General features: G+C 43.0%; 1 protein-coding gene across 6 annotated transcripts in view; it reads right to left on the bottom strand.

Annotated features, from left to right (window-relative positions):
* The window catches only part of SPON1 (spondin 1), a 261,400-nt gene that overhangs the window by 106,051 nt on the left and 130,582 nt on the right, over positions 1-24,767 (bottom strand). For all 6 annotated transcript variants that reach the window (XM_023239596.2, XM_045038988.1, XM_045038989.1 and 3 more), the window contains exon 6: positions 7,288-7,436. In XM_023239596.2, the coding sequence (XP_023095364.1) occupies positions 7,288-7,436 (149 nt within the window). The remainder of the gene's footprint in view (positions 1-7,287; positions 7,437-24,767) is intronic.

Here is a 24,767-nt window from a genome sequence, read left to right as displayed (position 1 = left end):
TCTCACTCTCAAAAAAAAAACCAAAAAACTGTAGAAAAAGCTATGTGACTTTGGGGGACTGTGGGGTTGTGGGAGAGAAAAGTGACAATTTGTCTCAGCTTGATGCCTTCCAGGCATAGCTCTCCTGAGGCTTTTTTCACTCAGTATTAACTTGTGTTCTCCTAAGTTCTATTTTGTCCCTACATAAAGTTTCCTTTGTTCTTCAGTTAGTTTGAGTAGGTTCCTGTTACATATAATGAAGAAGCTTCATTAGACCATCTCCTTCCTCAGGTTGGGAGCCTTGTCTGCATGTGTGACCTCTGGCTGTGTCCTGATGCATACTAGAAGATCTCTTGGTTTTGGTTGCCTCTAGACCTTGTTCTGGAGGTGGCATTGAACTAGCTCCTGCGGACATCCAGATAAGGTTGCTCAAAGGAAGGGGAAGGTCTGAGGACAGGGATAGAGTTGGAATGGATATGGAGTTTTGTTGTTGTGGTTTCTTTTTGATGTGAGGGTGTGGTTATTGTCCTCAAATTGCCCCTCAGCTTTGGGACAGAGGGTTAGGGCATATGGGGAGATGGCATTGTCACGCAGGGGAGGAGAAGCAGGCAGAGGCAGAGCCTGGGGGTGGCAAAGGAGTCGTGTCCTCACTCTGTGGGCATTCTCAGGCTGAGGAGTGACATGGTGAACTTGAACAATTTGAGTCACCAGCTTTTCTGGTTCCTGCAGAGGCTTTTCCATCTGAGGACAAACCCCTGATTTACTGATGAGGAAATGGAGACCCAACTATGAAAATATGGCAGAGATCAGTAGCATTTAGGGAGTGCTTTCTACAGGAAAGGCTCTGCTCCAAGCACTTCATGCATATCAGTACACTTAGCCCCCACAGTAACCCTCTGAAGTTGGCACTCTTACCATCCTCATCTCATGGAAGAGGGAACCAAGGCACAGAGGGGTTAAGCAGCTTGCCAAAGTCACACAGTAAGTGATGGAGCCAGGAATGAACGCAGGCAATGTTGATTCGAAGCCAATGCTTTCAGTTATTATACGGTACTACTTCTCCCGTGTACTGAAGATCAATGGAGCTTTATTGTCACAAACAAAAGCTGGTAATGAGTGTGTGTGGGTGTGCGAGTGACTTTCTCAACCAGATGAGGCAGCATGTCACAATCCATGGAAAACATAAGAAAGAAATCAATGGGTTTTTTTTTTTTTTGCATTTTTTTTTAATGTTTATTTACTGAGACAGAGAGAGACAGAGCATGAACGGGGGAGGGGCAGAGAGAGAGGGAGACACAGAATAGGAAGCAGGCTCCAGGCTCCGAGCCATCAGCCCAGAGCCCGATGCGGGGCTCGAACTCACGGACCGCGAGATCGTGACCTGAGTCGAAGTTGGACGCTTAACCAACTGAGCCACCCGGGCGCCCCAAGAAGGCAATGGTTTTAATTAGAGAAAAGTGATCAAAAGTTTAGAAAATCAAAAATCAGGAAAAACAAATGTTTGGTAGACTATGATTTAAATGCTTTAAAAGGAGATGAGAAAAGAAAATTCTCAAGCCCTTTTGGCCAGTACCCAGAGTCTTATACACTATTTTAACTTTAAAGAAAAAGAACACCTGCTTGTTTATTGATTCTTGTGTCACAGGTGGGGTGACAATCCTGCTGGCTGGCTTAAGTAATCTTCCAAGGCAGGGCCCCCTGAAATGAAATAATCAATGCCTGTTTTAGGGCCCACCATTATCCGACCTCTTACGGTCAGGGAAGCCTTGAAGCTAGAGATATATATAAAAGCGGGAGTGGTTTTTTTCTAGGGCATTTTCCATGAGTGAGTGACCATTCAAAGCTCATGGTTTTATGCAAGAAATATACGTGACTCACTTGTCAGTTAATTCAGATATTTGTTGAGCACCTACTATGTGTGAGATACTGTGTTAGGGACTGGAGATATTAAGTGGACATCAAACACAAAACACTGAGCTGACACAAGAGCTCAACTTTCTCCCTTCTGCTTCAAACATATAAAAATGTTAGACAGGGTGGGGTACTTGGGTGGCTCAGTTGGTTGAGTGTCTGACTTCGGCTCAGGTCGTGATCTCACGGCTTGAGGGTTCGAGCCCCATGTCAGGCTCTGTACTGACAGCTCAGAGCCTGGAGCCTGCTTCAGATTCTGTCTCCATCTCTCTCTTTGCCCATCCCCTGCTCACGCACTCTTTCTTTCAAATATAAATAAACATTAAAAAAATTTTTTTTAAATGTTAGATGGAGCACCTGGCTGGCTCAGTTGGTTGCACGTCCAACTTCAGCTCAGGTTATGATCTTGTGGTTTGTGAGGTCAAGCCCCACATCAGGCTTGTTGCTGCTGTCAGCATGGAGCCCACTTCAGATCCTCTGTCTCCCTCTCTCTCTTCCCCTCCCCTGCTTGTGCATTCTCTCTCAAAAACAAATAAAACATTGGGAAAAAGTTGGACAAAATGTAATGGATAAATTTTTAAAAATACATAACTGAAAACTTAGAAACATTTGGAAACATTTCCTGGATGCCAGAAATGGGGAGGAAAGTCTAACCTAGAAGAGTGAACGGGAGCTGGTATGTGATGGCCTACTGGGGCCATGGACTGGGATGTGGGCCCCAGAGGCAGAGGGGGAGGTTTTAAGGCCACGTGGGGAGAAAAGGGGAAGTATTGAGCAGGTTTTAGATGACAAGTGGGCAGATAACAAGCTGCATCATTTGTACATGAGGCTACTACGATCAAAAGCACAGATCTGAACTTTACATTTTAGTGAGGGACAGACACCAAACAAGGACTTACAGTCAATGTGATGGGGGTGACGACAGGGGAGGTACAGGGTGCTGTGCAAGCACCTGGCAAGGTCACCCATTTTGTACAGAATTAGGGAAGGCTTCCAGGAAGAAACAAGCTGAGCCTGGAAGGATAATTAGGAGTTCACTGGGTGAAGGGGGCTGGAAGCTGTTCCAGGCTGAGGGAAGATTCAGATGCTAGAGGGGCACGACTCTTTGGGGAGCGTAAAAGAGGCTCTGGATGGGCAAAGCTTAGAGCGGAAGCAAGAAATAAGGTGGACAGGTGAGACAAACCTGGATCAGGAAGGGTCCTCAAGCTATGATCAGGAGTTTGAACTTTATCTTAGGGTCAGTTAGGACATCTTAGTCGGAAGCAATGGCATAATCTGATTTGTGTTTTCTTGAAATGGCCCTAGAGCAGTGTGGATAAGAGGAAGAAGACTGGAGGCAGGGAGATCAGGAAGCTAGTGCAATAATTCAGGCAGGAGATGAGGGCGGCTTAGTGGAGCAGTGGTGATGAGGGAGTAAACTGGATGAACTTAGGACAGAAGGCAAAAGTTGGGGCAGGGGAGAGAATCGAGGATGACGCCCAGGTTTCTAGCATGACTAACACGGTGAATGGGCATCGTTGGCAGAGGACCAGATGCCTTGGACACATGCCATAAGGGTGTGCTTGATAAAGTGGAAACGGACTCAGTGCAACGTTTTCCTAACAGTGAGCAAATATCCGCTCACTTTTAGTTCCTGGGTCCACCTACAAGTTGATCTAACATTCTCTACTGCCTCCACCTGCCTTGGGTTACCTCTTTGTGACTTGTTGGTCTAGCCTGAGCTCAGTATTTCTAATCCACAGTCCCCACTGGTCATCAGGACACTCTGTCCACTAAGAAGTGTGCATTGGGCATTTCCTCGTCTCTTTCTGGCCATCAGTGGTATAGCCAATAACGTGATGGTGATTTTTCATTAATTTTCTTGCCATTTTGCAGTTAGAGTAACAGTAAAATTTATACTCAACAATATTATTACAATTTTCCACTACTAATGGGGTTATTATTTTTGTTCATTTGTGTTTGAAATCCATTAGCATAAGATTTACCTCCAACAATATCTACTGTGATTTTTTTTTTTAATTTTTTTCAACGTTTATTTATTTGTGGGACAGAGAGAGACAGAGCATGAACGGGGGAGGGGCAGAGAGAGAGGGAGACACAGAATCGGAAACAGGCTCCAGGCTCTGAGCCATCAGCCCAGAGCCTGACGCGGGGCTCGAACCCACGGACTGCGAGATCGTGACCTGGCTGAAGTCGGACGCTTAACCGACTGCGCCACCCAGGCGCCCCTCTACTGTGATTTTTAATGCCCTTGAAACTTACAGGTGAGCGATAAGTCTATAATAAGAGAATGCTAGTAAGCACATAAAAGTCTTTCTTGGGAAAAAAGGGCTTTTTTTTTTCCCCCATCCTGGTTGGACTCAGGTTCTTTGATAGAGTGATTGGTAGGATATAAGGCATTAAAGGCTGAGAACACTGTGTTAGTTTGTAGATGTGTTCAAACAAGTTCCCAGTTATTCAGAGGACACTTTTATATTCTGGAAGGATTCATATTCTTGCTCTTTTTTATGTTGTTTCTTACCTGACTTACAGAAAAATATAATAAATTATGTGTTTGCAGGGAACAATATTGAGAATTATGAATGGTTTGGAACTAAAGGGGCCTGGAAATCACTCTCTGGCTGACTTTCCAAGGGGCTCTGGGGCTTGATGCACTGCTAGTGGAGCTCTGGAAACAGGGATTATTTCAGAGGCTGGTGAGAGGGGTTTCTCTGTGAGGCAGCTGTACCGAGCAGGCAAGTGGACTGGCAGGGCCACCTTCAAGGGTGTGTGACCAGCAGGCTCTCAGGGCCCTGTGCTATGAAATTCACAGCATCGGGTGCCTGGGTGGCTCAGTCAGTTGAGTGTCCGACTCTCGATCTCGGCTCAGGTCATGATCTCATGGTTTGTGGGATTGAGCCCCGCACTGTCAGTGCAGAGCCTGCTTGGGATTCTCTCTCCCTCTCTCTCTGCCTCTTCTCCACTCACATGCGCGCGTGCTCTCTCTCTTACATCTCTCTCTTACATCATCTCTTACAGCAGCACCATCTTAGAATTCTTAAGTCTTGAACAAGGGGCCCCACTTTGCACTAGGCCTTGCAAATTATATATATGGTACTGTGTACAAGCTTTGGAGCAAGACAGATTTGGGTTTAACTTCCAGTATTCTCTGGCTGTTGACTGGGGCTCAGTCTCCTTATCAGTAAAACAGGGATAATACTACTGTCTTCTCGGACTAGACATGAGTGCTAAAAGTAGACACCCGCACCAGGGGGCCTGAAAGACAGTGATAGACCCCGAGATAATGCTCAGTGGGATTTTAACTCCCAGGTGCAGTATTCATAATTAAACCTATTATGGTTTAATGTCAGGAATACTAGCCAGCTGGGATAGGCAGACTGTGGGATTAGATAGCTAATCCCATGTGTGCTGGTTAGGAACACACCAAGCAAAGAATGTTTTCCTAAGGGGGATGTTCTAAGGCTGGGGGCCCCATCCATCAGCTTCCAACCTTTTTGCTGCTATGACACATGATAAATAATGTCTGCTGGCACAACTGGTCCCAGTTTCTCATGATTCATACATGCTTCCCTTCTCTCCAGGAATCTCTTGAGAAGGACACCGAATGAGACTGGCATTATTAAGAAGATGGCCTTGACCTTGACCTAACTTATTTTCAAACTTCAGTGTTTCAACTATTATTTGTAATGTGTGTGTGTGTGTGTGTGTGTGTGTGTGTGTGTGTGTGTGTGTGTTTTATCATACCACACAACGGAACTTGCCAAGCCAGTGTACCAGAATCCTGTGCTTGAGAACCAGGAACGTGGACCCTCAGGATCGCAAAGGATCCTCCCCCACGACAGGCTGGACAGATTAGGACCAAGACAATGCCTTCCAGGGTGCCTGGGTGGCTCAGTCGGTTACGCAGCTGACTTCAGCTCAGGTCATGATCTCACGGTTTGCGGGTTTGAGCCCTGCACTGGGCTCTGCACTGACAGTGTGGAGCCTGCTTGAGATTCTCTCTCTCTTTTTCTCTCTCTGCCCCTCCCCCACTTGCACTCCCAAAAATAAATAAACAAAGTTAAAAAAAAAAAAGGTGGTGTCTTCCATGGCCTTACAGGTGTAGGTACACGAGCAAGGTGAGTTATGAGCATGCCGGCCAGAGTCTGGGAAATACGAGCTAGTTGGTTGGATACACTTGTGATGAATAACATGCAATCTTGAAACATCTGGTTAGACATTTTTTCCCAAGAGTGAAGAAAAGGCTTTAAATCAAATTAATAAAAAACATAAGCTAATTCCTGGGAATTTTTGGATTCTGGTCCAAAAGGATTCTTCAGGAGATTATAGGAGGAGTCAGGGTGACCTGTGCTGCGTTCAGTTTAAAGTTTGTGGGCAGCCTGGAGTCCCGACGGGAGACTTCACAGAGAGGCACCGGGGGCCTCAGCTTAGCTTGCCCTCCTGTGCTGCTCAGGCCTGTGGGCACACACACGTCCTGAGGCAGGTCCCCAGGGCCTCCTGCAGTCTCAGGAGATGTGGGACAGCCTCGCAGTGACCTGTGCTCTGAAATGACCACATTCCAAGCACGCCCTTGCTCCTTTCTTACTCCCTCCTGAGCACTTGTGAGCAGTGAGCCGTATCTGCCCAGTGGGCCCTCTCAGGCCTGAAGGGCTTCTGTGAGTGCGTGGTACCAGCCAAAGCTGGCCCATCACCTCTCCACAGTACAGCCTGTGAATGGCCGTGGAAAAATGGCAGCGCTTCTTGCCAGATGCTTCTTCGGCCTCTTTCTAGTGCTTTGAATGAGGGACGATAGCACCGTCAGCCAAGCAAATCAAAAAGAACGATGGGCTATTTCTCCCTTAACTCTCAATGGGATGGGGGGGGGCGTGGCTAGATAATGGTACAGTTCCTGGCCCCGTGGCACACAGTACATGGTACATAAAAGATCCTCAGTCCCTAATTATTACAACTAATGACCAACTAACTTGTTAAACACCTGGAGGCATAGTCGCAAAAAGCATGGGCTGATATGCAGTGTATTTTTGGAATAGTGATTCTGGTGTGGGCAACTTCAGGGTCACTCCTGCGACCCTCTCAAGGATCATAGCAAGAAAACCATAACCAACCGCATTGACTCTCAGGAGGCCGCATCCCAAAACGTGGCCACAGCAGCCGATTTTAGTACACACTGAAGAAACTGCCAATACAGTCGGGGAAAATCTGAGACAACAGGATAGACATGTGTGTCTCTGTCCTCACATTGACATAAACCCCCAAACTCAGCAAATAGATTTTGCTTCCTAGGGCACCAATTCTCCAGCACATTGTACTGTGAATTTCAAGCCCCCAGGAAAGAAATCTAAGGGATGTTTTGACTGCACTCCTGGTTTGGGGTCATTCTGTGATTGTTTTTCTTACCTGTTGCCGAATTTCTTCCTCCATTTTCACAGGTGAGCCCAATTCTGCAACTTGTTTGACACCTTCGCTCGCATATCCTCCGTACTCCCATAGCACGTAATTCTTGGAGTGGGATCCACCAATGATTGCAGACCAGTGATTGGCCCGACCTGGGAAAGCCAATCAGAAGGCAGGTATCAGTGTGGCTGTGGCTAATGCACGAGTCCCTTAAATGTGGCAAAGAAAGTGTAATTGGACAATTATTCAACCAGCACCGGCTAAGCCCCCACTCTGTGTTAGGCCCTGTGCTATTCAGGGATGAATAAAACCATTGCTGTAAACAAGAAGGTCTTGGGAATATGCAGACAGGACAACAATAGACAGAAATCATTCTGGGTTTCAGGGAAGGGTTGAAGCGAGACTTTTAAAGGCTGATCAGATTTGTAAGACTGAATAGAGAGGAGAGGCTATTTCTGGCAGACTCAGAACCATTAAATAACACAGTGTGTTTGGGGAGCCATAAGTAATTTAGCATCGCTGTGTCACCAACTGTCAGGGGAGAGGTAGGAAACGATGCCAGGGAGGTAGAAAGGAGCCTGCTCATGGATGGCTCTGCCTCGCATGCCTCAGGAGTTTGGATGCCATTTGAAAGGGTCTGAAATCACTGAAGGGTCCTGAGCAGGGGAATGGCGTACTCGCAGTTGAATTTTAGATAAGTCATCTAGGCAGCCGTGTGAAGAATGCATTAGAGGGAGCAAAAGGGGAGTGTGGGGCTGTGGGGGGAGAGCAAGGAGCAAAGGGTAGAGGGAATGAGTGTGGGCTTGGGAAGCTCTTGGAAATAAGCATGGTTGGCTTTGAGCTGGCTTTTCTGTGCCTTCCAGGATGAGGGGTAGGCAGACTAGCCATGGGAGAGGATGGGGAGAGGTGGTCTGGGTATGTGGAAGGGACTGGTCCACAGCGGTCTGGTGAGGATCACGGGGGAGGGTGCCTACAGGAGGGAAGGGTGACGTGGCGAGGAGGATGACATCAGGGTGACGTGGATGAACGCGGAGGGAGGTGCAGGAGGGAACCAGTGGGTGATGTGGGGGGAGAACAGAACAAGATCTGGACAGGACCAAGGCAAAACTGACTGAGGGGTCTTCCAAGTGCCAGGGGGAGGAGGGAGAGGAACGGAGAGTCAACATCAGCACTTCACTGGGTTTGTTTCTGCCTGTGATGAGTATTGATGTATATATATGTGTATATGCTGGTTAATGAGCATATAGTCCATCATAAGGCCAGGTCAGTTCTCAGCCATTCTTTGGTTGGTTAACAAAGCCCTGAGTTAAAGGACATTTTCAGGCATAGTGAGGAGGAAAACTCGAACTGGGTGGACACAAGTAACAATTGCAGCTCACTCCCCTGTGGCCCGGGGTGACAGAACTCTCTGCTTTACTCTACCACGTAAGAAAACCCTTCTGAACAGGGCCAGATCCGGTTTACACGAGCTCCCTGCTACCCCAGAGCCCTCTGCTCCAGGCGCCCGTCAAGAACACGGGCACAAAGCCACCCTCCCAGCCTGCTGAGGGCTGCCGGGCCCTGCCCCAGGCACATGATGTCACTGTGTAAGCCTGCCCAATCGCCTGCTCATTTCCTACACATCAGGGAAATGCAAACCCTGTGTTCATCCATCATTTCCCTAGAGAAGACAGATGGATATGCTGCCAGCTTTTTCTGTAACTCACTTCCTGGGTGAGGAGACTCTCCTGGTTGTCATCTAAGCCAAGAGCACTACTTATGTAAGGCCAAGGGCTGGGAGCCACATGTGACCTTTGGTTCACGCTGTGAACACAGGGAGACCAGCTTCAGCGTCTCTTGCTTCTTCTGCCTTGTTCTACCAAAATGCCCCCTTTTCCCAGACCCATCCTGCCTGCAATTCTGCACCTCAGGGGCTTAGCACACGCTGTTACCTCTATGCTCTCCTCCTGCCTGGCTTGGCCAACTCTCATCCCTCCTTCATGACTTACCCAGAATCCCCCAGGAGTCCCCAGACTGACCTAAGCCTTGTCTCCCGTCTCCCCATGGCACAGATAACATTTATGATCACTGTTACATGTCTGTTTCCCCACCAGACTATAACCTCCCTGAGGAGACCTGTCCTCAGTGCTGTCCCTAGTGCCTAGCACTGTGTCTGATGCATTGAGAATGCTTAGCCCATGTTTTCAAAAGCATTTCACCCAAACAGTCAAAGGGGAAGGTGGCAGTATATGTGCTCGAAGCATTTGGGAGCAGGCTTGCACAGATTTGATTCAATATGATTAAATTCAAGTTTCAGCTCGGCAGAGTTCCTGACACCTATTGGGCTAACACACTCAGCTAACCTGCATGCTGTTAAAAAACAAACACCAAGCAGCAACGAAAAAGAGAGGCATTGGTCTTACAAGGACTCAAATGCTAGCATTGCCACTTTCTAGCTATGTAAACTTGGTCAAATTCCAATTACTTTATTTCCCTGAGTCTCCGCTCCTTCCTCTGTAATTCAAAGATGATAATGCCTATCTTACTGACCTATTATAAGAATTAAATTCAATTTTTAAAAGATGAGATAATATATGAAATCACTACTGGCACACAATAGACACTCAATAATTATAGTTTCCTCCTTTCCTGGTTGTTAGGGAGGCTACAAAATGAGTAAAACAAGAAACCTGCCTTTTATTCAGTATAGGCGATAAGAAATCTATGTACTATGGAATAAGAGAATAGGAATGAGCACAATCATAGGGAGATGAGGGGATGGACCCAGATGGGTCTTTCTGATTTATTCATTCAACTTCCATTTACTATGTGCCAAGCACAGTGGCAGGTCCTGGACACTGACAGGAATTGGATAAGGTGCTTGCCCTGGAGGGACTCACGGCCTGGGGGTGGGGAAACAGATGGTTCAGCAGATTACTCACAATCCAGCATGGTCAGGGATATTATAGAAACAAGATCACAGAGCAGAGAGGATGGAGCAGGCAACTCCAAAGTCCCCAAATCCAAGGAATCAAAGTCTAAAGGCATGAGTGCAGAGAGGCAGGTGTCGCAAGAGTGGGATCTGTCTTTGTGGTTCCTTACACTTGAATAAAATGTCATTGTACCAGTTCGACTTTCTGATCAATTTAGTTGTTAGTTTCCTACAATGGTCTTGCAACATATCACATTAAATCAAATTCCAATCCACTGAATGACATCAACCATATAACAGATATCTGCAAGGCACTAGGCCAGGGGCAGGGACCAGACTTCTCCCTGGGGAGACAAGGCAGGTACCCATGGAAAACAATCCACAACATTAGAAAGGGCGATGACTTCAGGTGAATGGCAGTCACTCAGGTGCAGAATGGTACAGGAAGAGAGGCATTGGTGACCAAGAGCCGGAAGAAGTGGGCTCCAGGCCTCTACGCATGACCATGAATCAGTCATTCACTCTCTCAGAGCCTCAGTTTACCTTTTAAAGATAGGGGTAATCATTACTAGCTGGACTATCTCCCAGAGTTGTGCAAATTAATTGGGCTGGTTTTGGAAAGAACTACGAAAACTTTAAAGAACCATACAAAGCAAAGGTCTCGGTACTATTACGGATGGAAAGCATTATGGGAATTTGCAAGAGGAATCTAAAAGAATACGGAAGATCATTGAGACTGTCCAGTGGAAGGAGGCTCCCACGGAAGATTGGCAGGACAGGAGGAGCAGGGGTTCTGGTAATGACATACATATGAGGATTAAACACCTATGAGGTGTCAGGTGTAATGCTTTCGTAGGTGTAATCCTCACTACAACCTCATTCTCACTTTATAGATAAGAAAACTGAGACCTAGAGATGTTAAGGAACCTGCCAAAGCTCACAAAGCTAGCAAGGGTCAAAACTGGTGTTCAAACCCAGGTCTGCCTGACCTCAGAGCACACGTTCTTTTCCCTACATCCCACCGAGAGGTCAGGAAATAGAGGAGACTATTTGGTGGACTTGAGGTAGAGAAGGCAAAGAGATAAGATGAAGGAGAAAGTCAGGACTGGGTCAAGAAGGATACTGAGTGCCCACTGTGAAAGGAGGGAAACATGACGGAAGTTTCTTTCTGGGAAGAATCAAATGCCAATACTTAGCATGTATTGACCCTTCACTAAGTGCCAGGCACTGTGCTAAGGATTGACCTACATTATCTATATTTTGAGTAAACACTCGAAGAAGAAGAAGAAGAAGAAGAAGAAGAAGAAGAAGAAGAAGAAGAAGAACAACAACAACAACAACAACAACAACAACAACAACAACAACTTCCTTAATAAAGAGGCTATAAGAATTCCCATTTTTCACATGTGGAAACCCAGACTCAGAGAAGTTAAGTGAGCTAACCCAAGATCAAAGAGTAGATGAGTGAGGACACTGGGATTCAAGGTCAAATCTGTCTGGTGCCAGAGCCGCGCTCTCCACTCCACCACACCACGTCCAGGATGTGCCCAGTGTTGGGAAGGGAGAAGGCCCAGAGTGAGGAGACACCGCAACAATTCCTGCGTGCGTTGTGTAGGGTTTGACTCTGGGAACAGCAGAGAGGAAACAGAAACACAGGATCAGAGGTATGAGCCAATAAGAGGGAAGACTGGACAGTCTTTGGGAGGCAGTTTGGTGAAGTAGTTAAAGCTCTGGTTTTTGAATCAGACCACTGTGTGTTCTAGGCTCAGTTCTGAAGCTCAGTTCTAGATAGGCTATGTCAGTAATCACTCTCAACCTCATTTTCTTCCTCTGGATATTGATATGACCAGTCTCCTGGTGTGGTTCTGAGGCTGAGGTCCACGAAGTCATGACTAGTGGCTGGAACATAAAATGGGCTTGATAAATATTAGCCAGTCAAATTAAATGTGAATAGGATGGGGGCAAATCCAGAAAGGTTTCTGGAAGGCATGGGAAGTAAAAAAGATCTGAGCAGGTGGTTGGAAGGCAGCTTGGTTTAGAATTGGTGGCTAGAGATGACGGAATGACAGATACAAGGTCCTGAAACTGAAAGAAAAAACAGGAGGGAATCATCTAAATGGGACTCAGTAGTCTGGGGCCTGAGAATGAGGTGGTTAGCACATCCACTTAGCTGGGACATAGAGAGGTTCAGCACTGGGCCCCAGCACCCTCCAGGAAATAAGGGAGGAAAGAGAAGGAGAAACCCCAGGTATCAGGAAGCCTGGGGATAGGGAGACAAGGTACATACTTGTGGCTTTCTTAAAGGAATACTTAGGAAGGCTACAGCTGAGGTCCTTGGTGAAACTCTAGGGCTTTAGTCTTGAGGGAAGGGGCAGGGGCAGAGAAACGAAGACTATTGCTAACCTCTTTGGCTCTCAGATAAGGCTACACAGCTCTTTAGTTTTAGCACGCCTCTCTCTGGCTCCAGCAGTATTCTAGCGGCCTACACATACCTGGGTCCAGGTGGAAAGCTGGGAGGAGGAAATGATCAGACATGCGAGTTTGAGATACTGATAGCCAACCAGGTGCATTTGTGTGAAAAGCCCCTCCAAAGAGATATACTGAATATATGTGCAGTAATCTCACTTCTGACACTTTTTCTGTTGTCATTGCTGGTGCTAAATCACCAGTGATGCCTACATTCACAATGATGCCTAAAAGACCATTACTGATGAAAGAAGAACCATGTCTGGCTTTTTGTCTTATGCAGAAGGCGGCATGTTATATGTACACGGATTCTGTGAAGTGTTCTGTGCATGACAGGTATTCAGTAACAGCCCAGATTTCCTAGCCTGCTTTGCCAGTGGCTGCATTCCCTTGCCAATCTCAGTCCTGCAGAAAGTCATCCATATAATTCCTTGACATAACATTCATGGCGCTTCACTGGAGAATGTCCTACAACCTCAGTGTCTACATTGCTACAAACTCCCACTACCCAACCTCAGCCTCACCCAATGTATCTCAGCAAATCTTTGGGTTCTAGCCCTGGATGGGTCCTTATGGATCTGCTGAACCAGAGCTTCTCCAATCCCTAAGTTCCAGACACTTCTCGTCCTTTCATCTCTAAATGGACAACCTTCTCACTTAACTCCTCTGAGAAGACCAAGGTTAACCCAACCACAGACTTATCTAGGCATCATGTAGCCAGTGACCAACTGAAAAATGCTGTGGACCTGCCAGCCCTATTCATAAAAGTTGTCTTGGATCTCACTTCCCTCTTGCCCTTGTTATTCTCTCCCTGGGCTCAGTTCCAGAATCTGCTTGGGGTTTCGATGCCTTGGATTCAGCTACAGAACTTGGCTCCTCTGGGTTTGCCCCTGGGTGCTGCCCAGAACGCAGCTGGTACTTGCCCTCTGGCTCTTCCTGTGCTTGGCTACTTCAGGAACTCACTCTGACCAAGCTATTCTGTTTTTCAGGATCCCATCCCGGTATGGCCTCCTGGAAAAAACCCTGCATGGGAAGATCTGTCAATTTGGCCAGAAATTCCTCAACTTTCTATCTTTCTGCCTTCTTAACTCAGCTAGTCTTTTTTCTTTCCTTAAGGTCTTAAGGAAAGTGTCACGTTTCCATTCTAGGGAAAACCCTGGCACTGACACAATTTGTTGTATCCTTTTGCGTTTCCTCTGAGGCTTCCAATAATAATATTCTATTCTATTAATTCATTCACTAAATAAATGTTTACTAGGGATACTATATGCTAGGTTAGAAACCAGCGAGCCACAGCCCACTGCCTGTTTTTTTTTTTTTTTCCAATGAAGTTTTATATTTCACAATTATTTATGTGTTGTTCATGGCTGCTTTCCTGCTATGGTGGCAGAGTTGAGTAGTTATAACAGACACTGGCTGGCCTGCAAACTGTAAAATATTTACTATCTGGTCCTTCATAGAAAAAGATTGGCAAAATCTGTGCTAGGCCCTGGAGTCTCTGAGCAGAATCAGACTTAGACCTGCTCCTTAAGATGTTCAGTCTGGAGGATGGGGGGAAGGTATGGAAGACAGGTCACAACAGGCAATTACAATGAAGTGTACATAATATAGCTTGGATAAAGGCAAAGCAGAGTGACACAATAGCACACATGAGGGATATTTATCCCAGACTGTACTAGAGAGAGCTTTCTGGAGGAGATGACAGCTGAGCTACCTTCTAAAGGATAAGTGGGAGTTGACAAGGCAATTAAGGAGAAAGGGGAGGGTATTTTTGTAGAAGAGCCAGTATGTGCAAAAGCATAGCATACCAGAAAGCCAGGAGTACATGTAAAACACAAGGTAGGTCAAAGTGAAGAGAGCGAGAGAGAGAGAGAGAGAGTGTATTTGTAAAGAAGGGATGATCAGTGAGGAAGCCAGTTAGCCAGGCATATCAGAAGGGATATGAATGTCTTAATAAAAAGTTTTTATCTTGAAGGCAATGTGAAGTAGAGAAGACAATAAGATAGTTTTATCTATAGACAACCTCCACATTTATACACGCTAACACAACTTCTGCTTCTGACTCTGAAGGAATAAATGGCACTGGGCTGGCCCTCTCAATATAAGTGACTATAAAATCAGGTAAAATATGTGAAGCACCAATTTTCAGGTGTTAGAAAATAGACAGCAAAAATACTGTGACCCTTGAGATAAGGGAAAGAGGTGAGCCCTATGTTTGTCCTGGGCATTTTCTGGTCTGTGGTATAGGAAGGTGGAAGACAGCAGAGCATGACAGTCTGGCTCAGCTGAGGAGGCAAAGACAGGAACTTGAAGATGCTGAGGTCGATGGGTAAGAATATACTAGTAAGAATGCCACAAAGGAGGAACTTCATAAATATGCATAGGAGTCCCTTTATGTCTTTGCCCAAACACGAAGTTGTACATGTGCAGGACAGAACTTCACAAACCTGGGAAATATAGCTACTGAGGAGCTAAGAGCTGGATGGAGAGTGCAGAAGTCACACAATGCTGAAGATGTAGGACTTCCAACTATCCATATTTGAGAAACCTTGCTGGCCATTCTGGGCATTCACAATTTATATTTGTGGAAAAGCCACAACTTAGGAGAAAAATACTTTCACACTAGAGTAAGGGCTACTCTGGACTCACCCTAAGAAAGCTTAGAAAACAAGCCTCAAAAGTGAAAGAAGTAGATATACCAGTAAATTAACCATCTGCTAGATCAAAACTCCTTTCTCTTTAGAAGAAGATAACAAATTCAGTTACTCACCAATTTCCATCATACAATAAAAAATTACTAACAAGTACAGAAGCAGGAAAATATGACCTATAATCATGAGAAAAAACAGCCAAAAGAAAGACTTCTTGAGATGATGGATATGTCAGGATTACCACACAAAGACCTTAAAACACCTACTCTCAAGTTGAAGGACTTAAAGGAAGAGATGGACATAATGGGTAAACAGATGAGGACTCTCAGCAGAGAAAGAAACTATTTTTAAAAACCCAGTGGAAGTTCTAGACTTGGAAAATATAATATCTGTATTCGGGTATGGCAAAGAAAAAGGTCTATAAACTTAAAGACAGGGTGATAGAAACAATTTAAAATGAAACAGAGAAAAACCTAAAAAAAAAAAAATGAACTAGAGTCTCAGTGATCTTTGGAACAACAATGAGTTGTTTAATATAAGGGTTATTGGAATCCCAGAAGGAGAGGATAGGGAGATTAGGTATAAAAATATTTAAAGAAATAATGCCTGAAATTACCCCAAATTTGATGAAAAATATCAACCTATGGATCCAAGAAGCTCAATAAACTGCAAACATGATAAAAACAAAGAAAATTATATCTATCCACATCATAATAAATTAATGATAATTAGAGAAAATAAAAAAGTCTTAAAAGCAGCCAGAGCCAGTAAGACACATTACAATCAGAAAAACAAAAATAAGAATGACTGCTGGCTTCAAAAACAAGACAAACCAGAAGACAATGAAATGACAACTTTAAAGTTCTTAAAGAAATAAAAAACAGTCAATCTTGAATTCTATATCCTGCAAAAATATCCTTCAAAAATGAGGGTGAAATGAAACACTTTTTTGATGAATGAAACCTGAGTGAATATATTAATATATTACCAGCATGCCTGCAGTATATAAAATACTAAGGGACTTCTGGTTGAAATGAAATGAAAATAGATGTAAACTCAGATCTACATAAAGGAATAAAGAGTGCTAGAGATGGCAAATACATGGGTAAACTCCACCTTTAATCTCTTTTTCACTGAGGAGCTTCTCCCTTGAAGTAAAGAGGTTCAAATTTTCTCATTCTGAGTGAAAAAAATTTTTTTTCTGTCCCTGTTGTCTTCCCACAAAGTCTATCTTTTGTCTTTCCCACACTCCCAGGCTTTTTGGGAAAGTTAAGCTGACTGTTTCCATTTCCTCTCCTTGAACTCTTTCCTCAGATCTTTGCAACCTGATGCTGAGCTCTCACCTTAGCTCATTTATTCCACCAAGCCTCTGAAACCTTGATTTTTGCTCCCTTCTATTCCCACAGTTGGGCAATTGCTGGGGCAATGAGAAGAAAATTACTGTTGGGGGCCTGGGTGGATCAGTCGGTTAAATGTCAGCTCTTGATTTCAGCTCAGGTCATGATCTCACAGTTTGTGAGTTCGAGACCCATACTGGGCTCTGTGCGGACAGCAAGGAGGCTGTGTGGAATTCTCTCTCTCTCTCCCTCTCTCTCTACCTCTCCCCCACCCAGAAAGAAGAAAATTACTGTCTGCTTTATTTCTCTTTAGAAAATAAAGTATATTTTAGGGACACCCAGGTGGCTCAGTTAGTTAAGTGTCCAACTTTGGCTCAGGTCATGATCTCGCAGCTTGAGGGTTCGAGCCCCCTGCTGGGTTCTGTGCTGACACTGAGACTGCTTTGAATTCTGTGTGTGTGTGTGTCTCTCTCTCTGCCCTTCCCCTGCTCATGCTCTCTCTTTCTGTCACCCAAAAATAAACATTAAAAAAAAGAAAAGATTTTTTAAATTCAATAAAAATTATCATTTTAAATGTATTGTTTAGCGAGTTTTGACAAATGCATGCAATCATGTAACCAATCACAATACAAAATATTTCTACTACCTACAAAAATCACCACGTGTCCCTTTGTACTCAACTGCATTCCTCCATCCCCAGCCCTTGGCAATTTATGATCTGTTTCTGGTCTCTATAGTTTTGCATTTTTTAGAATATAGTATAAATGAACTCATATAGTATGTAGCCCTTTGAGTTAGGCTTCTTTAACTTAGCATAGTTTTGACACTCATCCATGCAGTTATATGGATCAGTTTATCCTTATTTCAAATATGAATATCCTACTGGTTCAAGGTCATCATTAGGCTCCTGTTTCCACCATTTACTAGTGTGTGACCTTGAACAAGCTTCCCAAATTTTTTAAGACTCAGTTTCCTTTTCTGTGGAAAAGTGGAAATAACAATAGTGCCTACATTCTAGGCTTGTTACAGGTATCATAGAAGGAAATCCATACAAAAATAGTACAGTTCTTGGTACATAACATTCAATAAATGGTTACTTATTCTTAAATTTTTTAATGTTTATTCCTTTTATTTTTGAGAGAGAGACAGAGAGAGAGAGAGAGAGAGAGAGAGAGAGAGAGAGAGAAAGAGAGAATATGAGTGGGAGAGGGGCAGAGAGAGTCAGAGACAGAATTCGAAGGAGGCTCTAGGCTCTGATCTGTCAGCACAGAGTCTAACGTGGAGTTCAAATTCATGAGCTGTGAGATCACGACCTGAGCTGAAGTTGGATGTTCAACCACTGAGCCACCCAGGCACCCCAAATAAATGGTTACTTTTAATATTGATATCCCATTTCTCCAGGGAAGGTAGAGATTGGGAACAACCTGGAGCATTCACAGGATCTGTCTATCAGGGTAAGCCAAGGTCTTACAGGATAGCTGAATTTTGTAAGTAGTATGGTTAGCTTAGTTGTGGTTCCAGTGGCAGTCAGCACTGAGGGGGTGGGGGGTGCAGAAGTCCATTGGGTGGGTGGAGCAAGTGGCAGGAAAACAGCAGCAGAATGAGTCAGGTGTACAGACCGAAGTTCCCAGAAACAAGCAGCAGAGCCCTGACACAGGCTTATCGTCAGGGTTCATGTTCTATTTTCTGGAGGCTGACAGATAAGCAGTGGCAAGTGTGAGAACACAGTCATCCTGTCAGTGAGTGTCCACCTCCAGTGTACTGTGCTTCTTTCCATTTACTGCCTCAAGGCCTTCTCTGAAGCTCTGAAAAGACTTGGCCAGCAACCAAGTGCCTGGAGTGCAGGGAAGTTAGTGCTCCTGGAGACAATCCCCAGCCTGTGGAGGGGTGGGTGCTCATGGACAATGCTGGAAGGCATCCTGTACACTTTTCAGAGGTGTACTGATGCCAATGACTTCGAAATACACTCTTTGGTTGATTCTTCCTTCTCCCTTCTCCCTTGTCATTGTATCCCAGTCCTTTCACTCCCGCTTCCTTCACCTTCTATATGAACTACCTGCACCAAAGTCCTTTCCTCAGGCTCTGCTTTTGGGGAAATTAGACATGACTCGTTCAACTAAGATCACGTGTCTGGGCACAGAGATCCATAAAATAACAGTCTGGAGGTTAGACAAGAACCAGCTGGGCTACTCTTCCTGTTTCTGGAAGCAGAGTAAGAGTTTTATAGAATAAAAATGACCCTTCAACACCCCACCACCCAAAGCTATGGGTGTTGATTCTGTTGTTGTCATCATAATTGTTGCCATTGTTATCACTATAGATATCATTATTACAACCACTACCATTTACTGAGCACCTTCCCTGCAACAGGAACTTCGTAGGCGTTAGCTGACATCCCTCCATTCTCACAACAGTCCTTCTAGGTAGGTCGGTTACCAGCCCCATGTTATGGATGAGGGAACTGAGCTGCTGGTAAGTGCCAGAGCTGAAATTATGAGCAGGTCTGTCAAACTTAAGGCTATGCCTTTTCTACTCCACCGGGGTTCACAGCCTCAGCCAAGTCCAGGTTTAGTTAGGAGGTCATTCTGATGTCATGCATGGCTGTCACCAGAATCGGCTCTTGGGGTAGGGATGCCAGGGGACAAGTAGGGTGGTACCTGTCCAATGCCCCAGGCAACAAATGAAAGTATTTGCTCTTGATGTTCATAAATCTCTGCTTTCTTTGAATTCAGTCTTCCCAGCCCAATTTTTCTGAACTTCTGGCCCCTGATGTATTTGATATCTTTAAAACCTAGCCCATTATCTGATTCTCATCTTGGAGATAAAAACCATAATCTCAGGGCACCACCAACCTCCTATCCTCATTGCTACTCTAGCATCTGGTTATATGTTTACTGTGCACTGACAAATAGCACTGCAGTTATATTTTTAGAAAAAGGAACTTTATTTAAAAGTGTCCTTCCCAGCTGACTTTTCTACATAAATATCGTTATATACGGGAGAGAGGCTATATTTCTGGACAACTTCCAAATGTTTACTACAACATTAACACCTGAGTTTGAAGCCTCAGGGAAGGAACTGTAGCACTTTGGATGATAAATTCTAGCAATGTTTATCTAATTTAAAAAATCTAGGAGCTTGTATTTAAAAACTTAGCAGGAGCAGTAAATAACCGCTTTGTGTTTTAGAGTTTAGCAAAAAGAATGGACTTCTCCCATCCCGATTAGTTCATTTTTCAGGTTTGAATCTTAACTGTTGCCTAAACTCTGTAAGTAAGTAAGTAAGTAAGTAAGTAAGCCAATACTCTTCTGTGTTTCCAACTTTTTAGGTAGTAGATAGAAGAGGTAGTGAGAAATAGGAATTATTCAGCGTATGTTTGTACCAGGTGCTTTTGAATGTTATTATCCAATTTACGTTTCAAACCCATTTCATTGATGAGGAAAGGCTCCGAGAAGATCTGTACCTTGTCATTGGACACATTCTCAGTGAGTGGTTGAACTGGGATTTGGCTCACATTTGCTTTGTTTTTAGGAAGGCTTTTTGCATTGTCAGTGAGAGAGAAGATAGAAGTCCCAGGGGAAAGTTTGTTAAGCTAATAATAGAAGCAAAGCCTATTGAATCAAGTCTATATATAGGATAAAAAGGGGGGTCAGGCTGGGGTAAAAAATTCCACCTCAAAATTGAAGGGAAAAGTGTAGACAGAACTCCAGTCTCGTTCGTGAGCGTAGATGTAGAAACTTCAAACAAAATATTAACAGATGCTATATCCCGTTATACTATATCACAAACATATAGAGTTTATTCCAGGAATACAATGGTGGTACAGCATTCAAAATTCAATCACTACAATTCATCACATTAACAGAAAAACTATATGTATATCTTCATAGATACAGAACAATCATTTGATTGCATTCAATATCCATTCGTGATAAAAAAAAAAACACTCAGCAAACTAAGAATAGAAAAGAACTTTCTTACCTGATAAAAAAAGAAATCTACAAAAGAGCTAAGGCAAAAATCACACTTAAAAATGAGATATTAAAAAGCTGTCCCCCCAAATAAATAAAGCTTTCCCCACAAGACTGGAATCAAGGCAAGAATGCCCACTATCACCAGGTTCTAACCATGAAATAAGGCAATAAAGAGAAATAGAAGGCATAATGATAAGAAGGGAATTGTTGGTGGAAGATATAATAGTATAATATTCCAAAATAAAAATTCCAAAGTAAAAATTCCAAAATAATCTGTACATAAACTAATAGAATTAAAACGTGCATTTAGCAAGATCTCTGAATAAGAAGTCAATATGCAAGAATCAATGTCATGTCTATACACCAGCGACAAAAATTGAAAATTCAAAAAGCTGTCACTTGCAATAGTATAAAATATATAGTATCTAAGAATAAATCCAGTGAAAAATGAACAAGACCTCTTCTCCGTAGAAACCTACAAAACAGCAATCGCTATCAAAATAACACCAGCATTCTTCACAGAGCTAGAACAAGCTATCCTAAAATCTGTATGGAACCAGAAAGGACTCTGAAAAGCCAAAGCTATCTTGAAAAAGAAAACCGAAGTTGGAGGCATCACAATCCTAGACTTCAAGACATATTACAAAGCTGTAATCATCATGACAGTATGGTACTGGCACAAAAACAGACACTCAGATCAATGGAACAGAATAAAGAACCCAGAAATGGACCCACAAATGTATGGCCAACTAATCTTTGACAAAGCAGGAAAGACTATCCAGTGGAAAAAAGTCTCTTCAGCAAATGGTGCTGGGAAAACTGGACAGCGACCTGCAAAAGAATGAACCTGGACCACTTTCTTACACCATACACAAAAATAAACTCAAAATGGATGAAAGACCTAAACATAAGACAGGAAGCCATCAAAATCCTAGTGGAGAAAGCAAGCAAAAACCTCTTTGACCTCGGCCACAGCAACTTCTTACTCAACATGTCTCCAGAGGCAAGGGAAACAAAAGCAAAAAATAAATTATTGGGACCTGATCGAAATAAAAAAAGCTTCTTCACAGTGAAGGAAACAATCAGCAAAACTAAAAGACAACCGAAGGAATGGGAGAAGATATTTGCAAACGACATATCAGATAAAGGGTTAGTATCCAAAATCTATAAAGAATTTAACAAACTCAACACCCAAAATATCAATCCAGTGAAGAAATGGGCAAAAGACATGCAGAGACACTTCTCCAAAGAAGACATCCAGATGGCCAACAGACACATGAAAAAATGCTCAACATCACTCATCATCAGGGAAAATACAAATCAAAACCACAATGAGATACCACCTTACACCTGTCAGAATGGCTAACAAGAACAACTCAGGCAACAAAAGGTGTTGGCAAGGATGCAGAGAAAAAGGATCTCTTTTGTAATGCTGGTGGGAATGCAAACTGGTGCGGCCGTTCTGGAAAACAGGATGGAGGTTCCTAAAAAATTAATAATAGAACTACCCTATGAGCCAGCAATTGCACTACTAGGTATTTACCCGAGGGATACAGGTATGCTTTTTCGAAGGGGTACATGCAGCCCCATGTTTATAGCAGCACTATCAACAATAGCCAAAGTATGGAAAGAGCCCAAATGTCCATCGATGGATGAATGGATAAAGAAGATGTGGTATATATATACAATGGAGTATCACTCGGCAATCAAAAAGAATGAAATCTTGCCATTTGTAACTATGTGGATGGAACTGGAGGGTATTATGCTAAGCGAAATTAGTCAGAGAAAGACAAATATCATATGACTTCACTCATATGAGGAATTAAAATACTAAACAGATGAACATAAGGGAAGGGAAGGAAAAATAATATAAAAACACGGAAGGGGACAAAACATAAGAGACTCTTAAATATAAAGAACAAACAGAGGGTTGCTGGAGGGGTTGTAGGAGGGGGAGTGGGCTAAATGGGTAAGGGGCATTAAGAATCTACTCCTGAAATCATAGTTACACTTATGCTAACTAATGTGGATGTAAATTAAACAATAAATAGATTAATTAATTGAAAAATAAAAAAAACCAATAACAACCCTTGAGGAGTTACTAGAGCAGGGGACAAAGAGACACTTATATTTTATTTCAGACACTTGTATATCATTTGAAATTTCTAAAAATAATGTTAACTATTGTAAATTAGAAAAATAAAAGAATTTTAAAAGACAAAAAAAAAAAAAGAAATCTATAAAACATTATTGAGTGGGGCACCTGGGTGGCTAAGTCAGTTGAACACCGGACCCTTGACTTTGGCTCAGGTCATGATCTCATGGTTTGTGAGACTGAGCCCTGCATTGGGCTCTGCTGCTGGGAGTCTCTCTCTCTTCCTCTCTTTCTGCCCCCTCCACTGCTTGTGCTCTCTCTCTCTCTCCCTCTCAAAATAAATAAAAAAATTACTGAGTGAACGGAGAGCAAATCTAAATAAATGAAGTGATAGAACATATTTGTTGATTAGAAGAGTCAATAATGCAAAGTTGTCAAATATCCCCTAATTTGTCCATAAATTCAACATAATCTCAATAAAAATACTAGTGGAGTTTTTTTTTTTTAAATAACAGTTGACATCATGATTTTAAAATTTATGCAGAAATATAAAGGACTAAGAATAGTCAAAATAGTCTGAAGAAGAATAAAGTTAGAGAACCAATGCTTCTAGATGTGAAGGATAGACAAATAAATAATGAAATAGAATGACGGAATATAGAGTCCGGAAATAGACCCACAGATATATAGTCACTTGATATATGACAAAGGTCACACTAATGCAGAAGGGAAAGGATGGGCATTCCAATAAAGGATTCTGGAAAAAAATTTTAAAATCTATCTTGACTCTTACCTCATACCATATACAATTTCAATTACAGATCAATTCAGCAAAACAATAACACTTTTAGAAAAGAATAAAGAACAAAGTCTTTATAGCTTTGGGGCAGGCAAAGATTTCTTAAGTAAGATACAAACAGTGCTAACCATGAAGAGAAAAAAAGATCATTTGAATTATGGTAAAATTAAAACCTCTGTTCATCAAAAGATTAAAAGAGTGAAAAGGCAAATCATAGAACAGAAGATATTTGGAATACACATAACTGACTAAGGACTCTTATCCAGAATGTAAAAATAACTGCTATATATCAATAAGAAAAAGGCAGACAACTCAAGAGTAAAAAATGGTCAAAAGACTGAACAGGCACTTGAGATTTATCCAAATGACCAATAACAACACAATAGCAAAAACCAAAGAAATTCAAACTAAAATCACAATGTGATATCACTACACATACCAGGAAAAGGACCAACAATATCAAGTGTTGGCAAGGATGTAGATTACCAGATTTCTCTTGCTGTGGAAAACTGTTTAATAATCATTACTAAAGCTGGGCTATATATCTTATGACCCAGTAATTCCATTCCTAGTATGTAAAGAACAGAAATGCATACATATATTTACTAGAATACATGCACATGAATGTTTATATGGCACTATTCATAATAGTCCCATGTTGAAAACTACCCAAATGTTCATCCGTAATAGGATGGTAAAATGAAATGTGGTATATTCGTGCCATGAAATATTATACAGTTATGAGAAAGAGCAAACCAAAATTATGCACAACTACATGGATAAACTATAAAGTTGAACAAAACTACAAAGTTGAACAAAAGAACCCAAACACAAAAGAGTACCTGCTGTAAAATTCTATGTATTAGAAGTTAAGATGGCGGCTGCCCTTTGTAGGGGAGCACTGACTGGAAAAAAGGAGGCTTCTGGAGTGCCAGTCATTTTCTGATTTTTGTGCTGCTAACATGCATGTGTCAAAATGAATGGGAAACTGTGAGCTGTACATTTATGATGTAGCCACTTTTCTGTCTGTCTGTCTGTCTGTCTGTATGTATGTGTGCTTCAATTAAAAGTTTGCTTTTAGGGCTGCCTGGGTGGCTCAGTCGGTTGAGTGTCTGACTCTTGGTTTTGGCTCAGGTCATGAGCTTGCAGTTTCGTGGGTTCAAGCCCCGCATTGGAGTCTATGCTGGCAGTACAGAGACTGCTTAGGATTCTCTCTCTCTCCCTCTCTCTCTGCCCCTCTCCTGCTCACG

The sequence above is a fragment of the Felis catus genome, chromosome D1, assembly GCF_018350175.1.
Source record: "Felis catus isolate Fca126 chromosome D1, F.catus_Fca126_mat1.0, whole genome shotgun sequence".
NCBI lineage: Eukaryota > Metazoa > Chordata > Mammalia > Carnivora > Felidae > Felis > Felis catus.
This window is presented reverse-complemented; position numbering and strand designations above follow the sequence as displayed.